The 23,986-nt window shown below is 46.4% G+C and overlaps 1 protein-coding gene across 1 annotated transcript in view; it reads right to left on the reverse strand.

The window, feature by feature from the left end:
- LOC119456354 (uncharacterized) overlaps window positions 1–23,986 on the reverse strand; it is a 90,463-nt gene that overhangs the window by 10,832 nt on the left and 55,645 nt on the right. Inside the window, exons 2-3 of the mRNA XM_037718067.2 lie at window positions 9,055–9,260; window positions 8,465–8,600 (exon numbers count right to left, since the gene is read on the reverse strand). Coding sequence (XP_037573995.1) covers window positions 8,465–8,600; window positions 9,055–9,260 — 342 coding nt within the window. The remainder of the gene's footprint in view (window positions 1–8,464; window positions 8,601–9,054; window positions 9,261–23,986) is intronic.

Here is a 23,986-nt window from a genome sequence, read left to right on the forward strand (position 1 = left end):
GTCAGCCAAGAGCCGAGCTGCCGAAAGCAAACTTCACGCCATTCAGGAACAAAACAAGGAACAGTGATCAAAGTACACGTAAAGCGCAACGGCTCAAAACTCAATTTCCACACGCTACATTAAGTTTCGCGATCGCGATTAAGCAAAGTGCCCGTCCAAGAAAACTCGTTCGAGCGACTTAGCCCGGAAGAGGGCTAGAAAAGCACATATACGAGTGCACTGGAATTTCGATTTACTTTTTTTTTTTTCACGGGTGCCCAACTTTGTCGTAGCGGCGTGGTCTTGCGTTCAGATGCAAATTCCGGGATCCAGGAGATGTAGTACAAACGTGAATTCCGTTATAAGAGAGAGCTAGAGGGCGGAGACAACCGACGTATACTACGCGCCAAAGTGACATGCAAAAATCAGGAGTTATTAGGACGGAAGAGGACCAGGGCGGCAGCTTTGAACTTAGCCGATGTGCTAAGGAAGAAAACAAAAGGAAAGAAAGAAAACTGTTCTGGGTCAAGAGCTCTTCTGCTGCATTGATGAAAGAAATGTGGGAAAGGGTGCGCAGGGGAAAGGAAAGGGGAGTGAAGCTGAAGATTTGCGTACTTTCTTGGTACTCGGCCGCTATACTTCCGGTTTTCATGCAAAAGCGAATTTTCTTTCATTTTTTTCTTGGAGAATACGAGGACGCCTTTCGACTCTCGTGGTTTTTCCGCAGCAGTGCTTTCCTGCGGCGCCCCCCAAATAATCAAATAACGCCAAAGAAATCACTCCCGGCCAAGCGTTCAATTATAATAAACAAAAATAAATACGAAAAAGTTGAGCGACCATAGCGGCAAAGTTCCGGGCAATCTCCGCCGGCGAGAATTCGCGTGCCCGCACCAGAACTGAACTGCAGCTTTGAATGCACTTGTGCTACTTCCTTTTTTTTTTTATGTGCGCGCTGACCTGCGCTTCTGTCTTCGGTGTCTTGCTATATCTGTGGTACTCCGCGGTAATGATTCGTGCAGCGAAATGAAGCAAATTTGCGGAGAGGCCCGAAAAATGGACATATTCAAATGACCGCACCGCTAACCACAACGACTCTCGCAGTCAGTCTGCGGCGGCTGGGAAAACTGAAGCGGGTGATAAATTGCTCGGCGCCAGGAAATGTGGGGGCAGACAGATAGGCGCTGTGCAAAGTCATCGTCCAGAGAACCTAGCGCTCACAACGATTGCACGGTGATAAGGACATCGCAAGCTTTCGAATGTTCCCCGGGTGCGCGTTTCTAAAGTACTCCCAAATTCTTGTAACAAATGGGCGGCCCCAGACTGAAAGTGCAATGACCGTATTATGTTTTTTTGTTTGCTCATACTGGTCATAGAAGCTAGGTGGTTGAACTGACCGCACTCTTAAAATTATCATTTAATGAATGCCTGAGCTGCATTATCAGCGCTCATGTTATTCCTACGCCTAAAAATGAACTATCGAGTCACATCCTCCCGTCAACGTGTTTGCGCTGTAAGAAATTCCGAAATGAAGATCTGGAGTACGGGGTTACAGAGACATACTAGAAACAGAGAGAGATATGGTTTATTGTAACTGGAGAGGTTAGCTAATGTAAGGACTTCCACGCTACTCCACAGGAGCATAAATTGCCTCCATCTCTGAGGGCATCAGTACTGGGTCTGTAGTACTGACGAGTCCGTACTTAATTCATGTTAAAACGGTGCACACGAAATGTGTACTATGAGAAACTGCACAACAAGCGCTTGTCCTTGTCCTTTCTCGTAGACCGTATATCATGTGAACGGTTTCAGCATGATAAAAGATGAAAAACTAAACCCTCTCTCCCCTTCCCGTTAAAAATATGAAAATAAAATAAAACGACACCACACACAAACCCATGCATGCGAAAACACTGATATGCACACTGAGCAATTCCACACTTGAACATAATGGCTGTTCACCTCAACCAGAAACGTGTTTTGTAATGCAGTCGAAGCTTATTCTATGGGGAAAATTCCGAGAGAATACAGAGGAACTTGTCATTTGACGACTCCCAGAATATCCTTCACGCGTAACATTATCTGAAAATATGCTAAACAGAACACCGAGAGCGATAAGGAGCTATGGCGCATTCTACTCGTACACATACGAGATAAAGAAACCCGATAAACAAAGCGCGAAAAGTAGGGTCCTATAGATGCTATGGAAGGTTATCAACATGGAAAAGCCACTTATTTTTGATCAGCAATACAGCAGTTAGAGTGACTGCAAAAATCACGCAGGAAAGCAAAACGGGGTACAACATTCCAATTTGCCTGCAATCTGCGTTTAGAGGTACGCAAACGTGCAACTGCTGGCATGCAAGGTGTCAGTCAAGCGCTGTCTGTGCATCTCCTGAGCCGGCACAGTCCGTGCCTCTCGTTGCGTAGGGCGTCAGGCACAAATACGTTTGTTAGCACTGAAAAAGTACGGATGACTTAAAAATAAAAGTCCCACCGGTGCACATGGCGTTCTCTCTCTCTCACACACTTTACGACGGCTTCAGCTGGAAGCGTAAGCAGCAAGGTAAACACGAAGCGCGAGCTCATTTCACGCCCGGTTGACGCTGGCAAGAGCAAGAGTGCGAAGAAAGCGCTTTCGGATGTTCCCCGAGCAGGTGCCGTATTGTGTACCACCTCAGACATCTCAAAACAAAAAGCAGCTGTTGGGAGCGTATACTGTGCTTCGTGTATGTTTTAAAAGCTCGAACAAAAAACAGCAAAAAAAAACTGCTTGCTTTCCTCATATTGTTGACGTGCCACAGGATGTCCCACGAAAGTAAAAAAGAGGATGCAAGCGTAAATAAATAGAAAACGGATTTTCTTTTCAATGCTGGAGTCGGTGCTTTGAAGTTCAAGCAAGCGATGAGATTCTTATTGCGATTTCTGGTAATTTGATTTTCTTTTTGATAGTCGAAATCTGAGTGAGCTCATGGAAGGCTGCACTCGATGACATCTCAAAGCGAAATTCTTTCATTCCAAATGTGTAGCAAATTATTCAGCACGCGAGGGAGGCTTTAGGGAAAAAAATGTGGAACGCAGATATCTTTTGTATAACTTTAGGGGGGCGTAAACGTCATGACCTATAGTGTGAGGATTTCTGTTAAATGTGCACACTTCCACTTCAATTGGTGAATTGCAGCACGTGACCTGAAATACAGTATTAAACAAGTCATGTAGTATGATTTTGCTAATTACTTTATTATACATTGGATTTGTCGCGCAGGAAGTGACAATCTTGTCAAGTACTCGGCTTCACGGAACTGCAACGCGCTATCTGTCATGAGCGACACTTGACAAAATCTATCCTGACTACAAAGAAAAAAAAGAAACTGCATATGCAATCATTCTAAAACTTCTTGCGCCATGGCACTATCACTGTATGCTTACCAGAACGCTGCTCGCGGAAATTTCAAGGGGCTTTCAAGCAGTAAAAAAGTACGACGCATGACTCCTTCGCCTCAGAAAATCTGCGTTTAAAGGCACAGGCGGAATGCAAACTCCTAAGTATGCACGTTCCACAAAATTTGTTTTTGTTTGTTTGTCTGCTTAAATTGTACGCAGCACCTTCGTCTTTTTCCTAACTCCTTGCTTTTCTGAAAGCGCCATCACGCTAAAAAAAAAAAAAAACGATTTGACACATGTTCACATTTTTCATAAGTGTACTTAGAATTTGTGTCGGAGCTTATGGACATGTAGTGGAACATTTTGCATGCTTGTTTGAGTGTTTTATTGCATATATTTTGCTTCTGAGAAACAAGTGCGCTTCTTTTTATAGGCCGACCCATTTTTGCAATCATGATGGATCGTGAAAGATTTGGGGACCGTGGCCCTTAAGGCGCTTGACGGAGACTGAAAGAAGCGCAGATTAGAAGTGCAGCTACCCTAGAAACCACGTTCAACTACCGAAGATGCAGGTTGTCAAAGGAAGAGAGAAAGCCAGCCACGAAAATAAGTTTCGAGTACTATAGCGGTTTTAGATAACGGGACAAAATCTTCGCCCAACTGTTGGCAGGCCTGCTCAGATCAATCTTCTGAAAGCATTTTAAAACGAGAATATTTTGTATAAACGCAAACGCTAACTAGTTGCACCAAATTTTACATACTCGGAGCATTAAAAGCCTTGCCCAACCGGCGTGAAATTCTCTAAACTACAACCTCCCAGCAAAATGATAACGTTCGGAATGTTCAAGATCGTTAAAACATACTGGTGTGGGCATGGTCGGAGCCTGCTGGCGCGACCTCCCCGACGTTCGTGGTGCTACTCGAAGTGGTTCAGACCCCACGTTGGGCGCCAGTGTGAGAGGTCGAGCGGCCAAAACGCGGGCAAGCAGGTCACAGCTGTAGAGCGTCCATCGACTTCCCCGTCCGACCTCAATGTCTCTGAGATTGTCTAGCGCGACTCAGAGCAGCGGTCGCTAGCAGATGCAGTGGGACATACAGATGTGGTGAAACTAGGGTGATACTACACGGGAGAGACCGGTGCTGACGTCGGTAATGAAGTGGTTGCGTGATAACTCTACGTGGAACATGCATTTTGAGTGAGCGGAAAACACATGAGGGATAAAGCCGTAGTGTTGAACTTTCCTCGTATATTACAACCAATAAACTTTTGAAATTCTATTGCTCAGGCGTTAGTCTTACGCCTAAAATGATGATGTCACCAAATAAAACATTTTGGTCATTTGAAACATGTGACTGCGCCACATGCCATGCGATTAGAAGAGGTGTGCACTTCTGCAAGTACATTGAAGGCCAGAAGGTATGACAAAATTTACAAGCAAGGGAAGCTGGTAAACCAGTAGTTCTGATAGAATACGGAGCCAGTATTTTCACGAGCGAGTTTTGTACATAAACTGGCGCCATGCGTGTTCGCTTAATTGGCAGTAGACTTCGTGAAGCGGCCTGACATGCGTTAGTCCGGTGCGCTCTACACGAAAAACGAGGGCAGCTAAAAAAAAGCATCTGACTTTCACTAGCAACAATGCTACTTCGTTGCCTGATAATTTTGATTCCATCTTTTTCTTTAATTTTGCTTCCCTTTCTTGCCTCAATAGTGGCTTGTCACGGAAATTACATAAAGGGGGTCGCTGCGATATTTAGAAGAGCAAAAGTGCGGCGCGAAACTGACAAAAGTACAAACAACTACCCGGAACAATAATACGTGGTTGAAAATTAAAGGGTAAGTTAGGCCCAGATACCGGCGTAGGGTTTCACGTCTCGCCGAGGCATGCAAAGTACTCGTATCACTGTTAACGTCCTTATATTGCGACAGGCATCTATTTTCCTCACTATATAAACACTCCAGTAGTTTGAACCAAGGTAGAGCGTAGGAGTCGGACTCTGAATGCTGTGTTTGCGTCTTTCATATTTAGCCCTGGAGAAAGGTGGAATAAAAAGTGTGCTCGATAACGGTTTCAAAAGCTTCAGTGCTATGTTTCCATACAATACTGGAATAGTGGTACGAAAAAAAATGTATTAACAGACTCTGGTGGTACTCAATCCTTGAGTTCAAGAGAACTTCTTTAACACCAATATGAGCCCAACGTTTTATTTCTCGCCAGCATGTTTTCTTCCAGGCTGAACGTCATGCTCTGAGCGCCTAAATTTGAGCTTTTAGAGTACGCTTCAGAATGCAAAAAAAAAAAAATCATTCCATACACAGACTAGCGCAAACGAAAAGTAGTCTAAGAAGCAACTATATAAATAAACCCAGTCGATATAGATCCTGGTATTTCTTTCGATTTACACAAAGTCTGTATTGTTGTGGCGCCGAAAAGAACGCCATTTCAAACCTAAGCCGCATATTTGTTCAACTAGAAGTGGTGTTGTCCACCCTATTCCGGGCGTATGACCTGAAGCAGGGCGGCTACGCCGATTCATATGACTGGTAACATAGGATCCTAATTCTGTTCCCTCTCTGAGCAAGGCAAGCATAGAGCTAAAGCGAAAAGCACAACATAGCTTCTCAAGGAAAATAGGATATCGGATATTGAAAACAAAATGGATGCCAGAAGAGAACACTTGCTATTGGAGATTTTGATTCGAAGGAACATGGTACAGAGTTTGCTAAAAAGATTTAAAAAAAAACATTTCAACGGGGAGATTAGAGTTGTCATAGAGCCCTCAGGTCGCCGGGTTCCGCAGCACGTCTGAAATCCCAAAGCTCAATACAGTGTGCAGAATTGTCTCCTTCTATCTTTAAGGTAATAGACAGCTAGAAGTGCAGCAGAGTGTCAGCACGTTGTCGGGTCACTGTCCCCTTCAAGTGTGCCCTTGCACTGAATGAAAAGAAGAGTCGTTTCGCAAACAGAAAGCCGCCGCTGCATGCATGGAGAAAAAGTGATACCAGCTCACTGCACAAAAACTAGAAACATTGCGTCATCATCTGTTGGTGCCTGGAAATCTCTCGATTAATGACTCAGATACTAGATGAATGCGCAGCGTAATCACACATGTTCATGTGCGTCAAGCTTAGATACTAATAGAAACATTCTGTGTGCAAAGACCGTAACGCCGGTAGTCCGTTTGCTTCGCATAAAGTGAAAACTGTGGCTTCTGTTTCCCTTTGAGCATTGGTATACTATATGGTGATAATCTCACGCAATGCTAGATAGAGGAATTCATTTGGCTTTGTAGAGGCGCAAGAAAGCGTCGTCATTTTGAAATGACTCGCAAAGAAATACGAAAGACGCCAAGAGTCCGAATGCGCCAGAGCCTTCGAAACAGTGATGACATATTAAAAATATAGAACATTATTGTGCCTTGTTATTTAAACACAAATTGCAGCCGACAATTCTCACTGAAAGTGTTCTCCATCAAGTGGCTCAGCACTCACTCAAGGGAAAAGAAAGTGAGGGAAAGAAAGGGAAGGAATCACAGTGATGACGTTGAAGCAAACAGGACAGTAAAAGCAACAAAAGTTAAGAAAGTGGTAAATTTCGTATATAGGTGACCACAATCGTGTATTCATGCGCCTAGTGTGTGTGTGTGTGCGACGGTATGTGCTGTTTTACTATTTATCACTGTGTATATCATAAAAATCACGCAACACCTAGAGTAGCATGTCCGGCGATCAGCTAGGCTAACCATCTGCCTTATATCATTAAAGCTTGTATCTCTCTCTCCCGTAGATGACTTTTCAACTTTCGTGAGTGGACTGCTTGTATGGTCGCTTTGTCATTTTACACTAAGACTAAAAATGGAAGTAGCCAAGTGTCACCTCTACTTGGGAGCAGAAGGGTTGCACGCCGGTGTTACCCGCGATGGAGAAGAGATACGACTGGCAGCACAGCAAACGAGGATTTAATATGAACACGGTTGGGAAAAGCGTAAGGCACACAAAACTACAGACATAACTCAACAGAAATGCTCACTCAATACTAAATACAAAACTCAGACTAAATACAAAATAACCAAAAAATGCTCATGTAAACAAGGAACGGCTATACACTCTATCTCGGTTTCGGAGCCTAGCTCCGTCTTAAAGTCTCTAAGTCAGTCCAATAGCCCTGACTCACATCAAAGTCTGGCCACCCTAGATTCGGCCTAACTGCGTCGCAATGCAGAAATGCGGGTTCTTACTGACCGTCGGTTTGAAGCTCTTCTCGTCGAGTCTACGTCGTATTCGTTCGGGGTGTCACTGATGCCGTAAGTGCCGACGACTCGCGGTTCCGTCGACCTGACCGAGTACGTGGCTGGTGCCCCAGTAGCCGTCGCTGACGTGTCAACTCCTCGGTTAGGCTTTCCGAAGCGTTCTTCGCCCTCCGTTTATCTGCGTGGCGACCCGGTGTCCCGGCAATTATCGGTTGATCTGGCTCGGCCGAGGTGGTGGGGTTCTTGCGAAGAAGACCGGAACCATCGTGAGCAGCAGCAGCCGGTTCCAGGAGCCTCGCCGGACGTCTCCGAGGTCTACAGCCATGCCTGGGCCTTGCCAGCGTCACAAGCTTCGTCGCCGGGCTCTCCGCACTCTCATCGTCAGAGCGTAGCTGACGAAGCGACCTTCCAGTCCGAGAGCCACGTTTCGGTTCGAGTGCCTCAAGCGCTCGCGCAGTTTCGAACACTCCGCGATCTTCTTCTACTTCGTTCTCGTGTACCGCCGGCATCTGAGTCATGACACCAAGTCGTAGTGCCAGCTCATAAAAGTGCATACCTATGCGACTACTAACACATGCGGAACTTGCATCACAAGCTTTTGCGATGATGGTTCCTACCGTCATCCACGATCGCAGGACGTGGTTTAACAGATGTTTTTAGCCTGGAAAAACTTGAATACCTCCGCAGTCTGCACATTCAAACAAAAAAAGAGGCATGTGCCTTGTTTTCTAGCTCCTAGCCGGCACAGCACAACACTCAACTGCAGACTTCCCACCTAGTTAGCAAACGTTACTGTGAAATGTCACATATAGCAGTGACGAATTTCAAGAAAGTGCCAGGCATTTGCACTCACCGAAGACCTTGATTTCCTTCTCTTGGACTACAGTCTGGAAGGAAGGCGCCTCAGCCGATGCCTCGCAGCGGTAGTTCCCCTCGGTGGACAAGTTCACTGATGAGATGAACACGTGACCCTCACGAGACCGGGACATCTGTAGAAGGAAAGAGCGAACTTTTTTTCTTGTCTTTTTATATTTTTTTATTGGTCACGCAGTGGAGCTAGAAAAAAAAAAGCGTCACGCAAACGCTTTCATGGCGATGCTGTCCGAAAACAATTATTGACTTTATAGCACTGCATTCAGGAAAACGTTCAATGCTCCACGAATTATTCGGAGCGAGATTTTACTTTGATAAATGCCGGAGATGACAGCCTGCCTGTCGGCCTGGCCAGCTCTTCGAAATGCATGATGGAAGACAAATATTCTACACACCGTAGACGCACAAACACATAGTATGCCCATGAACGATAGATGACAGTAAAACTTTTTACAGCTGAACGATAGAAAAACGTGAAATGGCATTAATCCTGTCGCTGTGTTGCACTCATCCGGGAAGGAATGCTCAAGCGCGGAAGACATGGAGTGACGTCAGGCGACGTTAACTCACGTCGACCACCACGCCCGGCAGGTCGTAGTTCTGCGCGGGCGGTCTGTCCCGGGGGATGTACCGGTAGAACTCGGTGTCGTTCTTGTACCACTTGACCGAGTACAGCTCGTCGGACTCGAGGTCGAAGCTGCAGTTGAGCCACATGCCGCGGCCATGGATCGCCGCGGACGGCGCAGACATCTCCAGTAGCCGGAGACACGATATGCCTGCAGGAAAGGTTGGAGCAATTACAGATTCAATGCATGCTTAGTAAACGGTTATGCAGATCTGACGCACATTTTAGAATCTATGTTAAGTGAAGGTTTCTTAAAACGCTTGATTGAAGTGGGTGGGTAATTAAACGCCATAAAACTACTCAGGTTCTGAAGCGCGTTTTTACAGCATAGCGATTACTTGCCTGCCCGGCAAATCAGCAAGACGCGGAAACGCCCAGCACGTGACCCACGTAATCAACACGCCATCTTCTGTCAGAAGCGCGCCGTCTCCTGTCACGCGCGAGGCACGGGGTAGGTGGAGGTTAGGCGAGGGAGGGGCACTCTACCCGGCGGCTGTTGCTTACGGCGCGGCCGCGTGGGTGCGGTATCTTGAAAGCAATCTGCGACGTGGACAAAGTAGGCCAAGTGCCGGTAGCTTCTAATGCGCTGTGCTTTCGATGTTTAGTTTGTGTTGAAGCGAGAGACGGCACGAAGGTCAATTCGCTCGCTGGTTCTGTCGCGCTTCCTGACTTAAGCGTTCTGATAGCGAGTTTCCGCGGTCAAGGAGCTAGATGTGTTCATGATTACCTGTGCGCGCGTGACACCGTGCTTGTTAATTTAGTTCTTAAGCGAATGTTTGCAAGTTTATACGGCCGATAAAACTAATAACCTTACTTCGTATAGCAGTCAACTCATTTGCTATCGCGATCCATGCTTCGCCTTTCTGGCGAAACTCTGACTTTTTTATGCCTCTCTGCAACTCCTTCCCTTTCCCCTCGTCCCCGGCTTGGCTTCCTCATTAACGAAAACCAGCGTTTCCACGCAGCCGTCATCGAAGTGGCTCTCAACCGTCATACCAGTGGGCCTACGCTAGATTAACTATTTCTTCACCTGTTGTCGGAGATACCATGGCCTTGCAAAACTCTGGGACGCCACACTGCGGCATAAAGAAGGTGGACGGTGGGACCTTCTTGGTCGACCATGGCAATTTGAGATAATACACTTCTCCTCTCTCTCTCTCTTTCACGCTGGAATGTGGTTTTGATCGTGCAAGGTCACAAAAGCCGTCGCTATTTTCTATTTGGGCCTCGTGATTTTCTATACACATTTTGACTAAGTCGCTTTTTCAAATCATCGCTTAACGGTAGCTCATAGCTTTAGAAAAGTAAGTGAAAATAAAGACGATAAATTCGAGAGTGACACGAAATACATCGACGCTGTCAATGGTAGGCGGTTGTCGTGGTACCACTTGATATCTGAGAAGATGGTGAGGGCGACCATGATTATCATCTTGTTAGGTCGCGTATGTATACTCACAAGTGTTTTCGTTAGTCTATTCACTTCGGCGTAGTGGACAGTCAATGTGTGACTAATAACATTTTCTAGTGTCTATATCTAAAGCGAAGATAAAAAATTGAGAAATGCCCACTGACATCTACTGCCGAAAATGGTACAATACCTGCCCGCTGTTCAGAGCACAAAACCAAGAGGGAGGAGTAAGAGGAGCCTTCCATTCGTATGTCATTATTACTAGACATATTTTTTCATTCCTCCCTCTGAAATCCACCGGACTCTTGGGCAATCTCCCTGCCTGGGTACGTTCCACTGCGTTTAGCGTTATCGTCATCATCGTTTTCATCATCAAGAAAGCGCTGAAAACACTGCAGAGAGACAAATTTAAGTCATCGCGACACTAAAGTGGAAAGACCATCAAACGCGCTCCCGACGTATTACCGCTGCGGCGGCGTCGGGCATCAGTGCGGTGATATTGCGCTGCTGGAAGTCTGCGCGGTAGCTTCAGCTAAATATGGTTAAGTGTTTTAGCAGTTAACAGCAGATTACCCGTGGTATGCATACAATGCAGTTATCGCACAGTGCAAATGGACGCGCGAACGACAAGCCGTGCCTCGCCAAAAATATTACGGAACCAGGCTTCTTGCATTTACTGCTAAATACCAAAAAAGACACCAGCCATGTGTTTCATATGAATGACTACCATAAGTAGTTATATGTATCACAAAAAATAGCATACCTCATAGCACCTCCGTCTTGCATTTAGCTCATGGCAAACACATACTTAGAATATAGTCGTGCGTTATTTCTGACAAACGTGTATATTACGTTTTGAGGGCTGCATGCTCACTAAAGACGGACAGAAAGACCGATTAATGATAACGGAGAAAGTTGTTGCGTATTCGTGGGTCAGTTTTTAAGGGGTATTCACACGAGTGACGTTTACGCGAGGGATGTGGGTGGATTCGAGTGACGTCAGCTGCCACGAAAACTTCCCCGTATACGTGTCCCGCTCACGCGGGCGAGGCAACCGGGCAGGGAGATGAGTGTTAGCAGACTGCTCTGGCAGCTTCTATTGTCGACACCACTGTTCATTTCTTCAAATTCACCTTGTTGTGCGCTTCAGATGTCGTATCTCAAAGGCACGGGAATGGTTCAACTAGGGAAAAAAATAATAAAATGGCATCGTCGTTTAATTTGGCCATCACAGTGGCGCACGTGCAACGCGCCTTCGCAAATGTGACCACCACAACAACAAAGCGATTGAGAAACTGTTGCCGTCCTCTGGAGTAGCAACTTGGTCAAGGTTTCCAGACACCAGCAGGAAATTCCGCTGCCTACCCCGCCAAGCGGGGATCGTTTGTTCTGTCCGGACAAAAGGTATCCACTCCCCGGCGATACGCGGGGGTAGCACTCCGTCTCATAAAACTGTGACGTCATTCTCACGTCATGCACACTCCCCCCGCCGACAGCCGGGATTTCTCCCCCGTGTGAATTACCCTCTGTGGGTAGGCAAAGCAGGGAAATACGTCACGGCTTCAGTAGTGTGTAGCCATTAAGGGTGTGTAGGAATATGACCAAGCACGTCTTTGGAGTTCGAGCTCACGATGATCCTCGTAGGAAACGTTAAACTCATTGGTTAGTCTTCATGCATGGTCGCACAGAGAGAGAGAGAATACGGAAATGCAGGCAGGTTAGCCAGGTTGCACCTGGTTTGTCACCCTGTACCGAGGGAGGGGGTAGAAAAGGGAAAGGAATAACAAGTGATGCATGCGCAAACACATAACAGCATTCACCGCATAATCAGAGATTGTCGCAGAGTTCAGTTGTCGCAAAGTTTCCTCCTATGGCAATGCCGTTGTCTTGCGGAAGTGCGGCACCAACTATAGCGCGCCGGATTCCCGACCATATAGAGAATCCGGGCCGTTATAACGAAATGCCTGTCTTAACAACTAGATAAAAATAGTGCTCAGAGTTAGAATATAAACAATGCTATTCCCGGTATTGTCCTGTTAATTATATACTTGCTTGAGCAATCTCGTTTTAGCCGAAGAAGCAGGTATTTCTCGAGGTCTCCCGCCGACTTCTGTTTCACGGAAACCACGTCATACCCACGTGGTGGTGCCCCGGCTGTGCCGTTCTGTCGCTGATCACGATATCGCGGGCTAGATTCCCGGCCGCGGGGGTCGCATTACGATGGGGGTGAAAACCAATGCCGCTCGCGCGCTTCAATAGTTCAATTAAGGTGCACGTTTAAGAACCTCGGGTGGTACATTAAGGCGTCCCTCATAGCGCCAGTGTTGCTTTGGGACGTTAAACCCAGTGAATCAGTGAAACTACGTCACCGCCCAACATGGCTCAACATAGCACAGCACACATATAACGCGGCGTATATAGGTATCGCCATCTGTACCACCGCTACAGATGTGCCGATCACCGGTTCTCTCCCCTGCGGAATTACACAACTAAACAGCGACCGTTCCCTAAATATCCACAGTGTAACAAAGATATGCCTTAAAGTGTTAAAGTTGAGATGCGTCGTTTCGTCCTGCCGGCTCACCATACCTTCGTCTAAACTGAGTACTGTCGTGCGTGAAGTCTGCATGATTTTTCCACAGAAGCGGAACATGTTACACGTGGGCCATTTTGCCATTGGCTTGGATTGGCATTGCTTCAGGCAGCACACACCAACCTGTATATGCTCTCATTGCTGGTGCAACAACGCTTGAACGCGTCATATTGCTGTTATAAATATTTCATGACTCGTTTACGCATAGCTTCTCGTCAACGCTGCGTAGTTTCGTTCTTGAACCTTGTTCAGTGAACCACTCACCGCGATACGCTTCTTGGCGTAAATAAATATTGTCCTGCCCCTCCGGATCATGATCTCGAAATGAACTGTTCTGTCATGGTTAATACACATTTCCATGTAATATATTTGCAAAAATGTTTGTGACTACGTACGCTATTTCTGTGGCACACTCAGGACGAAGCTGCTGCGGGTAAGCTCGTTTGGTTCAGAAATCATGTAATGTTAATTGTTTTATGAATACTATTGTTATTTGAGAGCGTGTGTACACAAGCATTGCGTAACCTGCCAAGCGTGTTACTGTTAATGAGCTAAAAGTCTGTTTTAAACCACCAGCTTGTCGCAGTAATTAGTCTATTAAACTAGCATGAAATATCATTACTATAATGCGCTAAACCTGTTTATGTTGAAGTATTTTCTATAAATAAACTTTGTCCGTTTCAACTTTAATTGAATTCATGAAAATTTCCGCCTACATAGATATTGTTCGGGCGGCTTTTTGCGCTCACCATGGCATTCAGCCGTGCAGAAATTCAATTATTTTTTCGCCACGCGGCGTACATAAAGAATAATTTACTACGGCTCCAACCATCGTGTTGCTGCAGAAGCCACAGCATAGAAGTGTCCAAACTTATCAATGCATTGCTTATGAACGATGCGGTCGTTCAGTCTAGGGCTTTTTTCCCATTTTTTTCGGAAAGCTTCTCGCCCCCGATTGAACACCAGAGCACCACGCCCTGGTGTGACACATTGTGAACGAAGGAAAATATCTAGGTGAGCAAGCAAGTGGCTTACTGCGTTCGCGACCAAGCTATAGCATTGTTTGCAGCTGCAAGCAACGTGGCAACTGCAGCACTGAGTGGTTCTTGGGGCCGTGGAGCCGTCAGCCTTGCCTAGCTTCGACTTGGCACAACGGAGCTTTCATCGAATGTCACAATTCCGCGAGCTGTGAGAGCTAAGCTATAATCAAGTGCGAAGCTTCGTGACATCGGTATAAAACGAATATTGCAAGACAGGCGCTGTTTCTACGCAACGCTGAACCATGGTGCAAACACAGTGTTACGCAGCAGTGCCGGCGAACAAAGGAAAATCATCTATAACGATAGGGTAATATCAAGATGCGGAAAATTATATATAATTTATCCACATCTTGCTCGATGAAAGGGCGGGGTCTCTCAGTGTTTTGTGTTCTCGTGAAGAGCAAGATATTACAGCGCATGAAGTTGCATAGTGCATGGGCGAATCGTATTTTCTTACTTTGCCAGTTTAGGGCCCGCTGAAAAAATAACGAAACAGAAAGTGTGCTACCCTTTTCTTTTTCTCGTAAAAAAAAATCACCCCTAGAACGACACTGGAAATTCTTAATCTGCTAAACATTTCTAAGCATCTGGATAAAACTTGCTAAGGAAGGCTTCAACACAGAATAGCATCAACTATAGCAAAAAGGCATTTCTAACTAGCGCAAGTGTCAGTTAAGAGACTATTGGAACACAACAAGTATTGAAAGGCATCTCTAGCCAACTGCATCTAAAGGCATGACACCATGATGCCGAAGTACTTAGCAAGCAGGCCGAGTACACAACTAACAAAAAGTACAGCGATATAACTTTTTACAAACATGGTATAAAATTATACTGTGTTTTTAACAAGGCGAAAAGCTGCGGTGGAGTCTGGAACTATTATTCTTACCCGCCGTGGTGGCTTATGGGCGCTGCGCTACTAAGCCCGAGGGTGTGGGATCGAATTGCGGCCGCGGCGGCCGCATTCGATCCAATCCGAACCACAGGTGGTCAAAATTAATCCGGAGTCCCTCACTATACGGCATGCCTCATAATCAAATCGTGGTTTTGGCACGTAATACCCCACAATTTAATTTTTTATTTAATATTATTTGCGGTTCCAAAGGTCATTACATTCTAACGGACTGTACCACCGATAAGGAGAAATTGTTCTACTGTGCAACGCTGTGACTCATCGGAGAAGGCACGGGAATGGCATCTTGAACATACAGCCGAGTTCATTTTATCAGCTGGAGGTTTATCTGCCGCAATGCACACGTGATCAGCGAATTGCAAAGACCATTGCTCTTGCTTTTGTTCTATCCTCGACGTATCACTGTCAGTGCGTTGACATATCTCATTATTATTGTTTTGTCTCCTCACCCAAGCCTCGTCCTTTCTGCAGTTTTTTATAAGCACCCACAGACCGCTCCGTCAAGTGTGCAGTACGATGTGTTTCTTTTTCTTAGCTGCATGATTCAAAAACAAGTGAAGCATTCTCGCATCTTCATGAACAATACATATTTCTAACTAGAAAAAGGTAGACGCCTATACATAGTTTTTAAAAAAAGAAATTTTCGCTTGGTCGGTCTTACGGTCTTGTCCTTCCCCATTTCTCCCCCCAATCCATTTTTTTACGTCAAGAGCTGCTTGTCAGAGCCTACTTTTACAAGGCTATCGCTCGTCGACCCGAATTGATCTGGCATCCCTGATGGAATGCTGAGAAGGAGACGCGAAAGAACAGGAGGAGAAACGCCTTAGTTGGGGCTGAGAGGGTTTCAGGCGTCGCTGGAGCCAGGCCTGTGCCGCGTTGTCGGCGACAACCTGGCTCGAGAGCGTTGCTCGATGGCATCGTTGTCGGTGCGTGTGCTCGAAGCGTTGTTCCGCGTCAGCCTGGGAGGCGCGGCCGCGGAGTAGAGAACAAGGAGCCGCGCTCCCCCCCCCCCCCCCCCCCCCCCCTCCCGCCAACCCCTTTTTCTTTTTTTTCCTCGCACAGCGTTTCGCACGGCCGCTCGACGAAGCGCCGGACCCCGCCCCTGTGCTCGGGGTCCGGCGCGGGATTCGCCGGGCGTCATCATGACGCGCTCGGCCCACCTGGCCTGCCCGGATGTGCGAGATCGAGCTCGATGCCGTCATTGTCGCGCTGCGGCTGCTGCTTCCCACTGCTTAGTTTTCTTCGCTGCCGGCTCGAGCGAGCATGTGCGACCGCGTCGCCGAGTGTGGTGCCATCCCTCGCGCCGCGTAAGAGCCTCAAAAACAGCCCGATCACCTCTGAAGTCGACGAGGTGTTGAACAAGAGGGCGTCTCCGGGGAGATCCAGCCTCCGCTTTTCTTTAAAGCAGTTTAGCATGCGGTTTCTCTCTCTCTCTCTCTTTTTCTCTGGCATTGCGTGATGTTAGGCTGAAGGGGCTTCAGTTTACTGGATCGGTAATTACCTGAAGAGCTGAGCGACGTGTCTTTTTTTATAGGCGGTATTGTGAATCTAGAAATTCAGAACAAGAAAAAAAGAAGCTACGGCGACTGTTTGACGAAAAATCGCCAAGCTGACGCTGTCTTACAGCCACTGTATTATGGCGTGTCAGCAGTCTGTTAGGAGAGCAAGAATATTGCTGTCACGTTATTGTGCTATTAACAAAGTTTAGATGGAGAATTCCAGCACATTTCAGATACAACCGAAATTTTTTCTGAAGTTTGGGATTGTCCTTTATAATAAACAATACTAGCAGTATAGCATTCGGAAACATTATGGTACGCTGTGGCAAACATGTTTCTCATGTTTATTGCGTCTTGTAATGTATTTTTGTGGTAGAAAGAGAGAACAACCTCATCCTGCAGAGACTGCGCAGACTTAGACTGCTAGGGAAAGAAAGAGTTAGGGAGGCTGAGGACGGTGTACTATGTCGAGTTCTTTCTTGTGAAAGTCCACAGGGATAGAACAGTTTTTTTTATCCCACTGTGAACAGGTACACTCTAGTCTTCGTACGTATGTGGTCACTCCCTGTAGCCAGTGCTTTTCTCTGGCATTTTAACGCGAACGCGTTAAGGACCCCGTGTAGCAGAAAATCCAACGTCGGCGCCGGCGCCGGCGTGGATGTCGGCGTCCGTGGCGGAGAAATTAATCCCCAACCAGCCCGACCGCGCAGGCCCTCTGCGTGGCGCAAGGTTTTGGTGAACAAAAATAAAATTTCTCACAGTGAAATCCGTCAGAAAAATGGCGAAGTACGACTTAATCACAACCTAGAGACATGGTGGTGTCGGATTGTAATTTGAATCTACGAGAAAACATAATTCTGTTACGAGGAAACTTAAACACAAACCCCTTTTCCAGCATTTCTACCATACCAACACCGGCGCACTCGGGTAGTTAACTTGCGAAAATGCTATCCATATGGCGCTCGCATCCTCGGCAGGTCAAATTCGGACTTCGCGTGCCTAATGCGCTTTGGACACGCACGCGCGTCGGGACAATAGCAAACAAATAATAAAATAATAAAAAAGGTGCTAGGGCCTTCACATTTTAATATAAGACGACTTATATTGCCCCTGGAAAAACGTCTTCCTAGCAATGCATTTCTGTTAAAAGTGAAGCCGGCTTTAAGGGGATCGGTGTAAGCTTGGTCTTTGTAAGCTGGCTTTCCCGCGTTCTGTGTTGCAGTGAAGCCTCCTGAAAGAAAAATGCAATGCGAACGGGGCCCGATAACGCTATCGCGTTCCACTCTTAAATGCGAAGCTTAAGCGTCCTCCAATTGTTTCAGTCTGACACGCTCCTAGATCTAGAGTCCGCCGGGGTGTGGGAATAAGTGCTACAACGCGTGTTTGGTGGTGTTAAGAAACCCTTCGTGTACCTTGGTTCGGATAACACGTTGACATTTTTTGGATTTGTCACATGTGTATAAGCCCGTTAACGGTCTACTTGGAAAGAGTACGTGCGCCTGGTGTAACCCAGCTCCCCTAAGCCGGCTGACCAGACCACTTGCAAGGTATCCTCTGAGCCCAGGCATCGCACATATGGCCTTCTCCCTCAGCACGTATTGCCAATTAGGTTGTCAATAAGGCACTACATCAAACAGTGCAAGAAAGCCGACGTAACTAGAAATAATATTACAAGAAAGCTTGCATATATGTTCGAATGGGTAAAAACTGTGAAACGGAAATGATATGCAGAAAGAAATGACTGCAGATACATCGGGTACTTTCTAGACATGCTAACAGACATTGTAGAAATATTGTATCTGGGAAATATTGTATCTGGGTATCCCGGCACTTCAAGTATTTCTATTTCTGCTATTAATGAACCAATTTGAAAAATTCTTGCGGTAAAACACTCATTAGAGGGCACGTAACAACTTCCAGTGTATAACTAAAATTTGTTATGTGGCCTGGTGAGGGGCCCTTTAAAAACGAGTTGGTGCTAATGAGTCGTTCCCTTGTGGCTTATGCGAATTCAAGCCCTGCAATAAACAGATTGCCGAATGGAACTCTGTGCTGGCAGGGCCACCTGCCTATTTTTTTTCCACGTTCAGTTACAGAACTTGAATCGCGCCAACCAGGTCAAGAATAAATTAATGCTTCTATACCAAATGTTTTTGGTTTCGAGCTCCGCCTATTTTATTACGAGGATCGTGCGGTCGAGAGTGGTGGAAAATAAGAAAGGAATCAATTCGAATAATATAATCGAATGATGAAATGAATACGTTCACCAATTGTTCATACATGAGAAGATCCTCACCGTAAAATACTAAATAACGTCAGAGATTGGGCTTGTTGCTTGTGCATTATTCAAAGTGTAACAACGCAACTTTTCGATGCGGACAAAACAGCACTTGTCCTTGTCGGTTCTTCGGTATTGTCTTTGTCAAAACATGAGGGATCGGGCCGTCAAGCTCGGCTTGCCGGTCCCTACGTGGGACTAGCCGAGTGGCACGGGGTGTCCCCTGCGTCTTCTCTGGACCTCAATAAAGTTATTTCACTCTCTCACTCATCTGGGAAAGCAGTGTAAAAAAGGTAACTAATGTTGAAGCTAGACCACTGAAAGCTCATTAAAATTATGGCTGACGAACAAGTTATGAAGCTGCGATCAACATTTTGCATACACTGAATCAAAAGCTCAAGGTAGCAATATGGGCAAAAACACGAACATTGTTTGAGAGAACACAGAAAAACGTTTAAAAATTAAATGTGTGCCAGTGAGATTATTCAGGCAATGTAAAGAAAAAGTAATTCGCAAGGGACAAGCACAGCATAAGATGAAAAACCTGCGCATGATGAATCGATCGTATAATATGCTCTCAGTGGCTCTGTATGCGAAAGGGGAAGGTTGGCACTACCTTCTGCAGCCCTTGAGAGACCACGGTTTAGCGCCGGCTCAGCACGGCTCACCAGGGACGTAGCACTTCTTTGGTCTGTCAGTTGAGTGATGGTGATAGTAAACAGTTGTCCGCTTCCGGTTGGCAACGGGTACATCCTGGCTCATAGTGGTAAAAACGGCTATAATTTTGTAACATTTGTTAGAATTTGCTTTCAGAAAGACGTATTAGGCTCTTCTCACAAATTCACATCCTTTAAAAATTGGCGAATACATTTTCAGAGCTGCCAGCACGATTGCGCTACAAGAACATGTTGCAAACATGAAAAAAAAAAAGAACGCGAATGTAGCGGTGCACGTACGCTTCTTTTGTTTCCGATACTCTTTAGACGACACTCCGCGAATTGTCCAATTAGCTACTTCGTGGTCTCATTTGTCAATTTTCACACTGCGCCGCCTTGCCACCAACACCCGTATTTCCTAAACGCATGTGTTACCTCCCAAGCGGCGCGTGGCTATGTGAACGGTACTATTGAAAATAAATAACCCTGTGATGTAGGTCGTGGCGTTGCTGCTGGTGGTATCAGGCGCTTTATATTCGATAAACGTTCTTACGTGCCTTCCTGCTTGGCGTTGGGAAGGAGAAAATTGAGTTGCCTGCCAGCGACAGAAAATTAATTATGGCAAGCGCGACACTAATTGCGTGAAGCCAGCGTAGTCATTGGTGCGTGGCAGATTTGCGAGGTAATTTTCATTGACGTTTTTCCTTGCGGAAGTTTATTGAAACTTTCAAAAACCTTTCAATGAACATGGCAAAACGGCCAGTATGGCTGCGCAGTAGCCTTTCTTTTATCCCAGAATGGCAAACTGGCGGATAGAAAAATGAATACAATAAAATCTAGTAAGCGAGGAGGCGTGTCGGAGGAGTGTCACTTGTTTTCCGAAGCAAAGACAGCAAGCAGAGTCTTATGAGTGAAAGATTTGTAGTCTTTTCCCGCATTTATCTGCATAAAATTATTTAAAGGGCCCCTCACCAGGTCTGGCCATCTTGAGCATACAATGCGTGCTAGCGACCGTGTCTGCTAAGTATTACATCCCTACGCGCCGCGGAAGGAGCTTAAATTTCAGACCAAATGCCGTTTGCCCTTCTCCTCGCGGGTGCCACGCTCTCAGCCAGAGAGTCGATGTCAATCGCGCAAGTGCGCCTACGTAAATGGCAGTGCTGTGACGTCACTCACAGTCACACATGACTTCGAGAATTATTCAAGGCAACATCAGTATTTGTTTAATCTGTTGCTTCAATAGACATATATGAAGTTTAGATAATTAATAAATATACAAACCAAAGGTCTGCGTGTTTTTGTTTTACTTTGTACCCTAGCAAGAGAGATGTACTCCCGCTGGTCTGCTTATTCCCACGCCATGCAGTCGCGCGTGCTAAGAACGAAATATGTCCGTTTTCAATCGTGTTCAAGCGCCTCGATCATGTTCGTTCATCCTCTCGCGTCTGTAACGGAGCTCGTGACTGTGGCACTGACCTAAACCGTTAATCAGGTGCTAAGTTGCACAGCGTGCAAAATCGGCCGCTGCTCAAAACGAGACAAACGCAACAGCTCGAGCGCGAGACCGTCACAAGAAGTGCGCGGCGCGCGCGAGAGAGAGAGAAAAGAACGCGTGGCTCGTGACGAATTCGTCACGCTGTCCTCCGGCTCCGTTATGGGTAAACGCAAGGATGCAATTTCTCTTGCGGAGGCTAGATGGAGGAGGAGGAGGAATAAACATTTTATTGAAATAGCAGGCTTGTGTTCTGGTGTATGAAGCCCCTATCCCTGGGCCCCACTGGCTCTAGCGGCTCGTTCGGCTTGGTCCAAGGTTTCCTGCTGGCTTCCCAGGTGATATGTTTGAGGGTTGGTGTGTCGCCGCACGGGCACGTGGAGAGAGAGGATAAACTTTATTTGCTCCAGAGGTCGGGTTCTGCAGAGCGCCTGTGGATGAGTCTTCAGTCCAGAACTCCCGCGGCCTTAACTGCCTGTCTGGCGCGTTCAACCAGCCAAATCTGATCGTCCGGTTCCCAGCTGGACAGCGCAGCCTCCCACTGCTCCGGCGTGGCGTTGAGTATGATGGGTACTGACTTTATATTCTGGCATCCCCATGCTGAGTGGTATACTGTGGGTTTCTCACCACACCAGGGACAAATGTCTCCGTATATGATTGGATGTGTGTTACTGTAAATAAGTAGACATGGATATGAATTTGTTGGTAGCTGCCGCCGGGGGGGGATACTGACTGCTCCCTGTCTAATTTCTTGTGGGGCGAGGGATATCCCCTTCTGGTTTCCCGGAAGTGCTCCAAAATGTCGCCGTATGTACGGGGCACCGCTTCTGTACCTCTGGCCTCTGATCTCTCTCGGCTGGCGTATCCTCGAGCTATAAGATTGGCCTGGAGATTCCCGGCAATGCCCTCATGCCACGGGGCCCAAATTATCTGGTGTTTTTGTTTACTTTCGACTGCAACCTTTAAGATGCCGACTGCTTTCCTGCCTACCTATACAATTGGTGAATCCCCGGCAGGCGTCCTGAGAATCCGTGATAATTACTACCGAACGCCCGGACCTGTTGCCTTCAGCAATCGCTATATAGCGATGGCGGCCTCCTCGGCTTCAGTCACGGTGCAGTTCTTCAGCGATGTGCTGACCTTCTCCGTTAGTCGGCAGTCAATCATCGTCACTACTGCGCCCCTCCCATTCACGTATGTAGCAGCGTCTACGTAGACGGTGTTCTTTATGTTCTGGTAGATCCTGGAGAGAGTGTCTTTGTTGGCGGTGACGCTCGCCTCCTGAAATCATGGGTTCCAGGCACTTCAAATATTTCTATTTCTGCTATTAATGAACCAATTTGAAAAAATTCTTGCGGTAAAACACTCATTAGAGGGCACGTAACAACTTCCAGTGTATAACTAAAATTTGCTATGTGGCCTGGTGAGGGGCCCTTTAAAAACGAGTTGGTGCTAATGAGTCGTTCCCTTGTGGCTGATGCGAATTCAAGCCCTGCAATAAACAGATTGCCGAATGGAACTCTGTGCTGGCAGGGCCACCTGCCTATTTTTTTTTCCACGTTCAGTTACAGAACTTGAATCGCGCCAACCAGGTCAAGAATAAATTAATGCTTCTATACCAAATGTTTTTGGTTTCGAGCTCCGCCTATTTTATTACGAGGATCGTGCGGTCGAGAGCGGTGGAAAATAAGAAAGGAATCATTCGAATAATATAATCGAATGATGAAATGAATACGTTCACCGATTGTTCATACATGAGAAGATCCTCACCGTAAAATACTAAATAACGTCAAAGATTGGGCTTGTTGCTTGTGCATCATTCAAAGTGTAACAACGCAACTTTTTGATGCGGACAAAACAGCACTTGTCCTTGTCGGTTCTTCGGTATTGTCTTTGTCAAAAAGTAGCGTTGTTATGCTTTCAATCATGTAAATGCTAAGTAAATAGATGAGCTGTAGGCACTATACATGTTGTTTTGCGCTGGAATCCATCAAAACGCATTCAAGACGCTAATGCTGTTAAACGTTCGATTGAGAGAGGTAGAGGTATAGATGTTCAGCAGTCAGAGAAACTCAGGTACTCCCGTGTTAACCCGCCGTCTCCTTTTCTTCTCGTCACGCGTTTGCTTTCTTTATCTCTTAGTCGATCCATCTCTCTTACCCGCTTACCCCTCCCCGATGTAGGCTAGCAAGCCAGATGCCTCTCTTCCGGTTACCATCCCTGTCTTTTCCATCTCATTTCTCGCTCTTTCTCTCCTTCGTTGTAGGAGTCGACTTCCAAAGATTCAAAAGCTTGTTGAATGGGCATTTATTGTTGCGGAGCAACACCCGTCATTCTGGCAACCAACACGTTCTTGAACGAACGGCTCCCGACTTGCCGCTAGAGAAGTATTGAAGTATCTACTTAGTGCTTAGGTGCAAGAAACATGTTGTTTAGATAAACAAGTTGTTAGTTCAAGTGCTGTGTGATGTACGGAACTTCATTTCTTCGTGGCATAATAATGAATTTCATTAAACTTGAAGTATACGTACGGTGCGGTCCACTGTAAAAGGAAGCACTCTAATTCCCCGCTCTCACTCTGCTGACACTCCAGTGGCAAGCACCGACTGCAGCTATGTCCATGCGATGCACAGGTCTGCAGAAAGGCGCCCGCTCCACTAACCACAGTCATATGCCGCGATGCCGGGCCATACTGTACATTGTCGCGGTGAACTGCTGTTCATGACTTGGCAGCGATTCATACGTCATGACAGGCAGGTTTCGAAAAGTACATAATAATTTCACTCTACCCGCTATAAATTATGGGGCCGCTTCATTCTACAATACTTAAACGCACATCGATCGAGAAAAGCCTATTTTTCATCAGCAATTAACAGTACTCGAACAAGATGTTTCTATGGAGCCAACTTCTCAACTAGTGGACTTGTCTTCGTCGCGGGAGACTAAATTTGGAAGACTGCTTCAGAAAACGAACTCACAGCTCAATTTCATCACGCCG

The sequence above is a fragment of the Dermacentor silvarum genome, chromosome 6 (genome assembly GCF_013339745.2).
Source record: "Dermacentor silvarum isolate Dsil-2018 chromosome 6, BIME_Dsil_1.4, whole genome shotgun sequence".
Classification (NCBI taxonomy): domain Eukaryota; kingdom Metazoa; phylum Arthropoda; class Arachnida; order Ixodida; family Ixodidae; genus Dermacentor; species Dermacentor silvarum.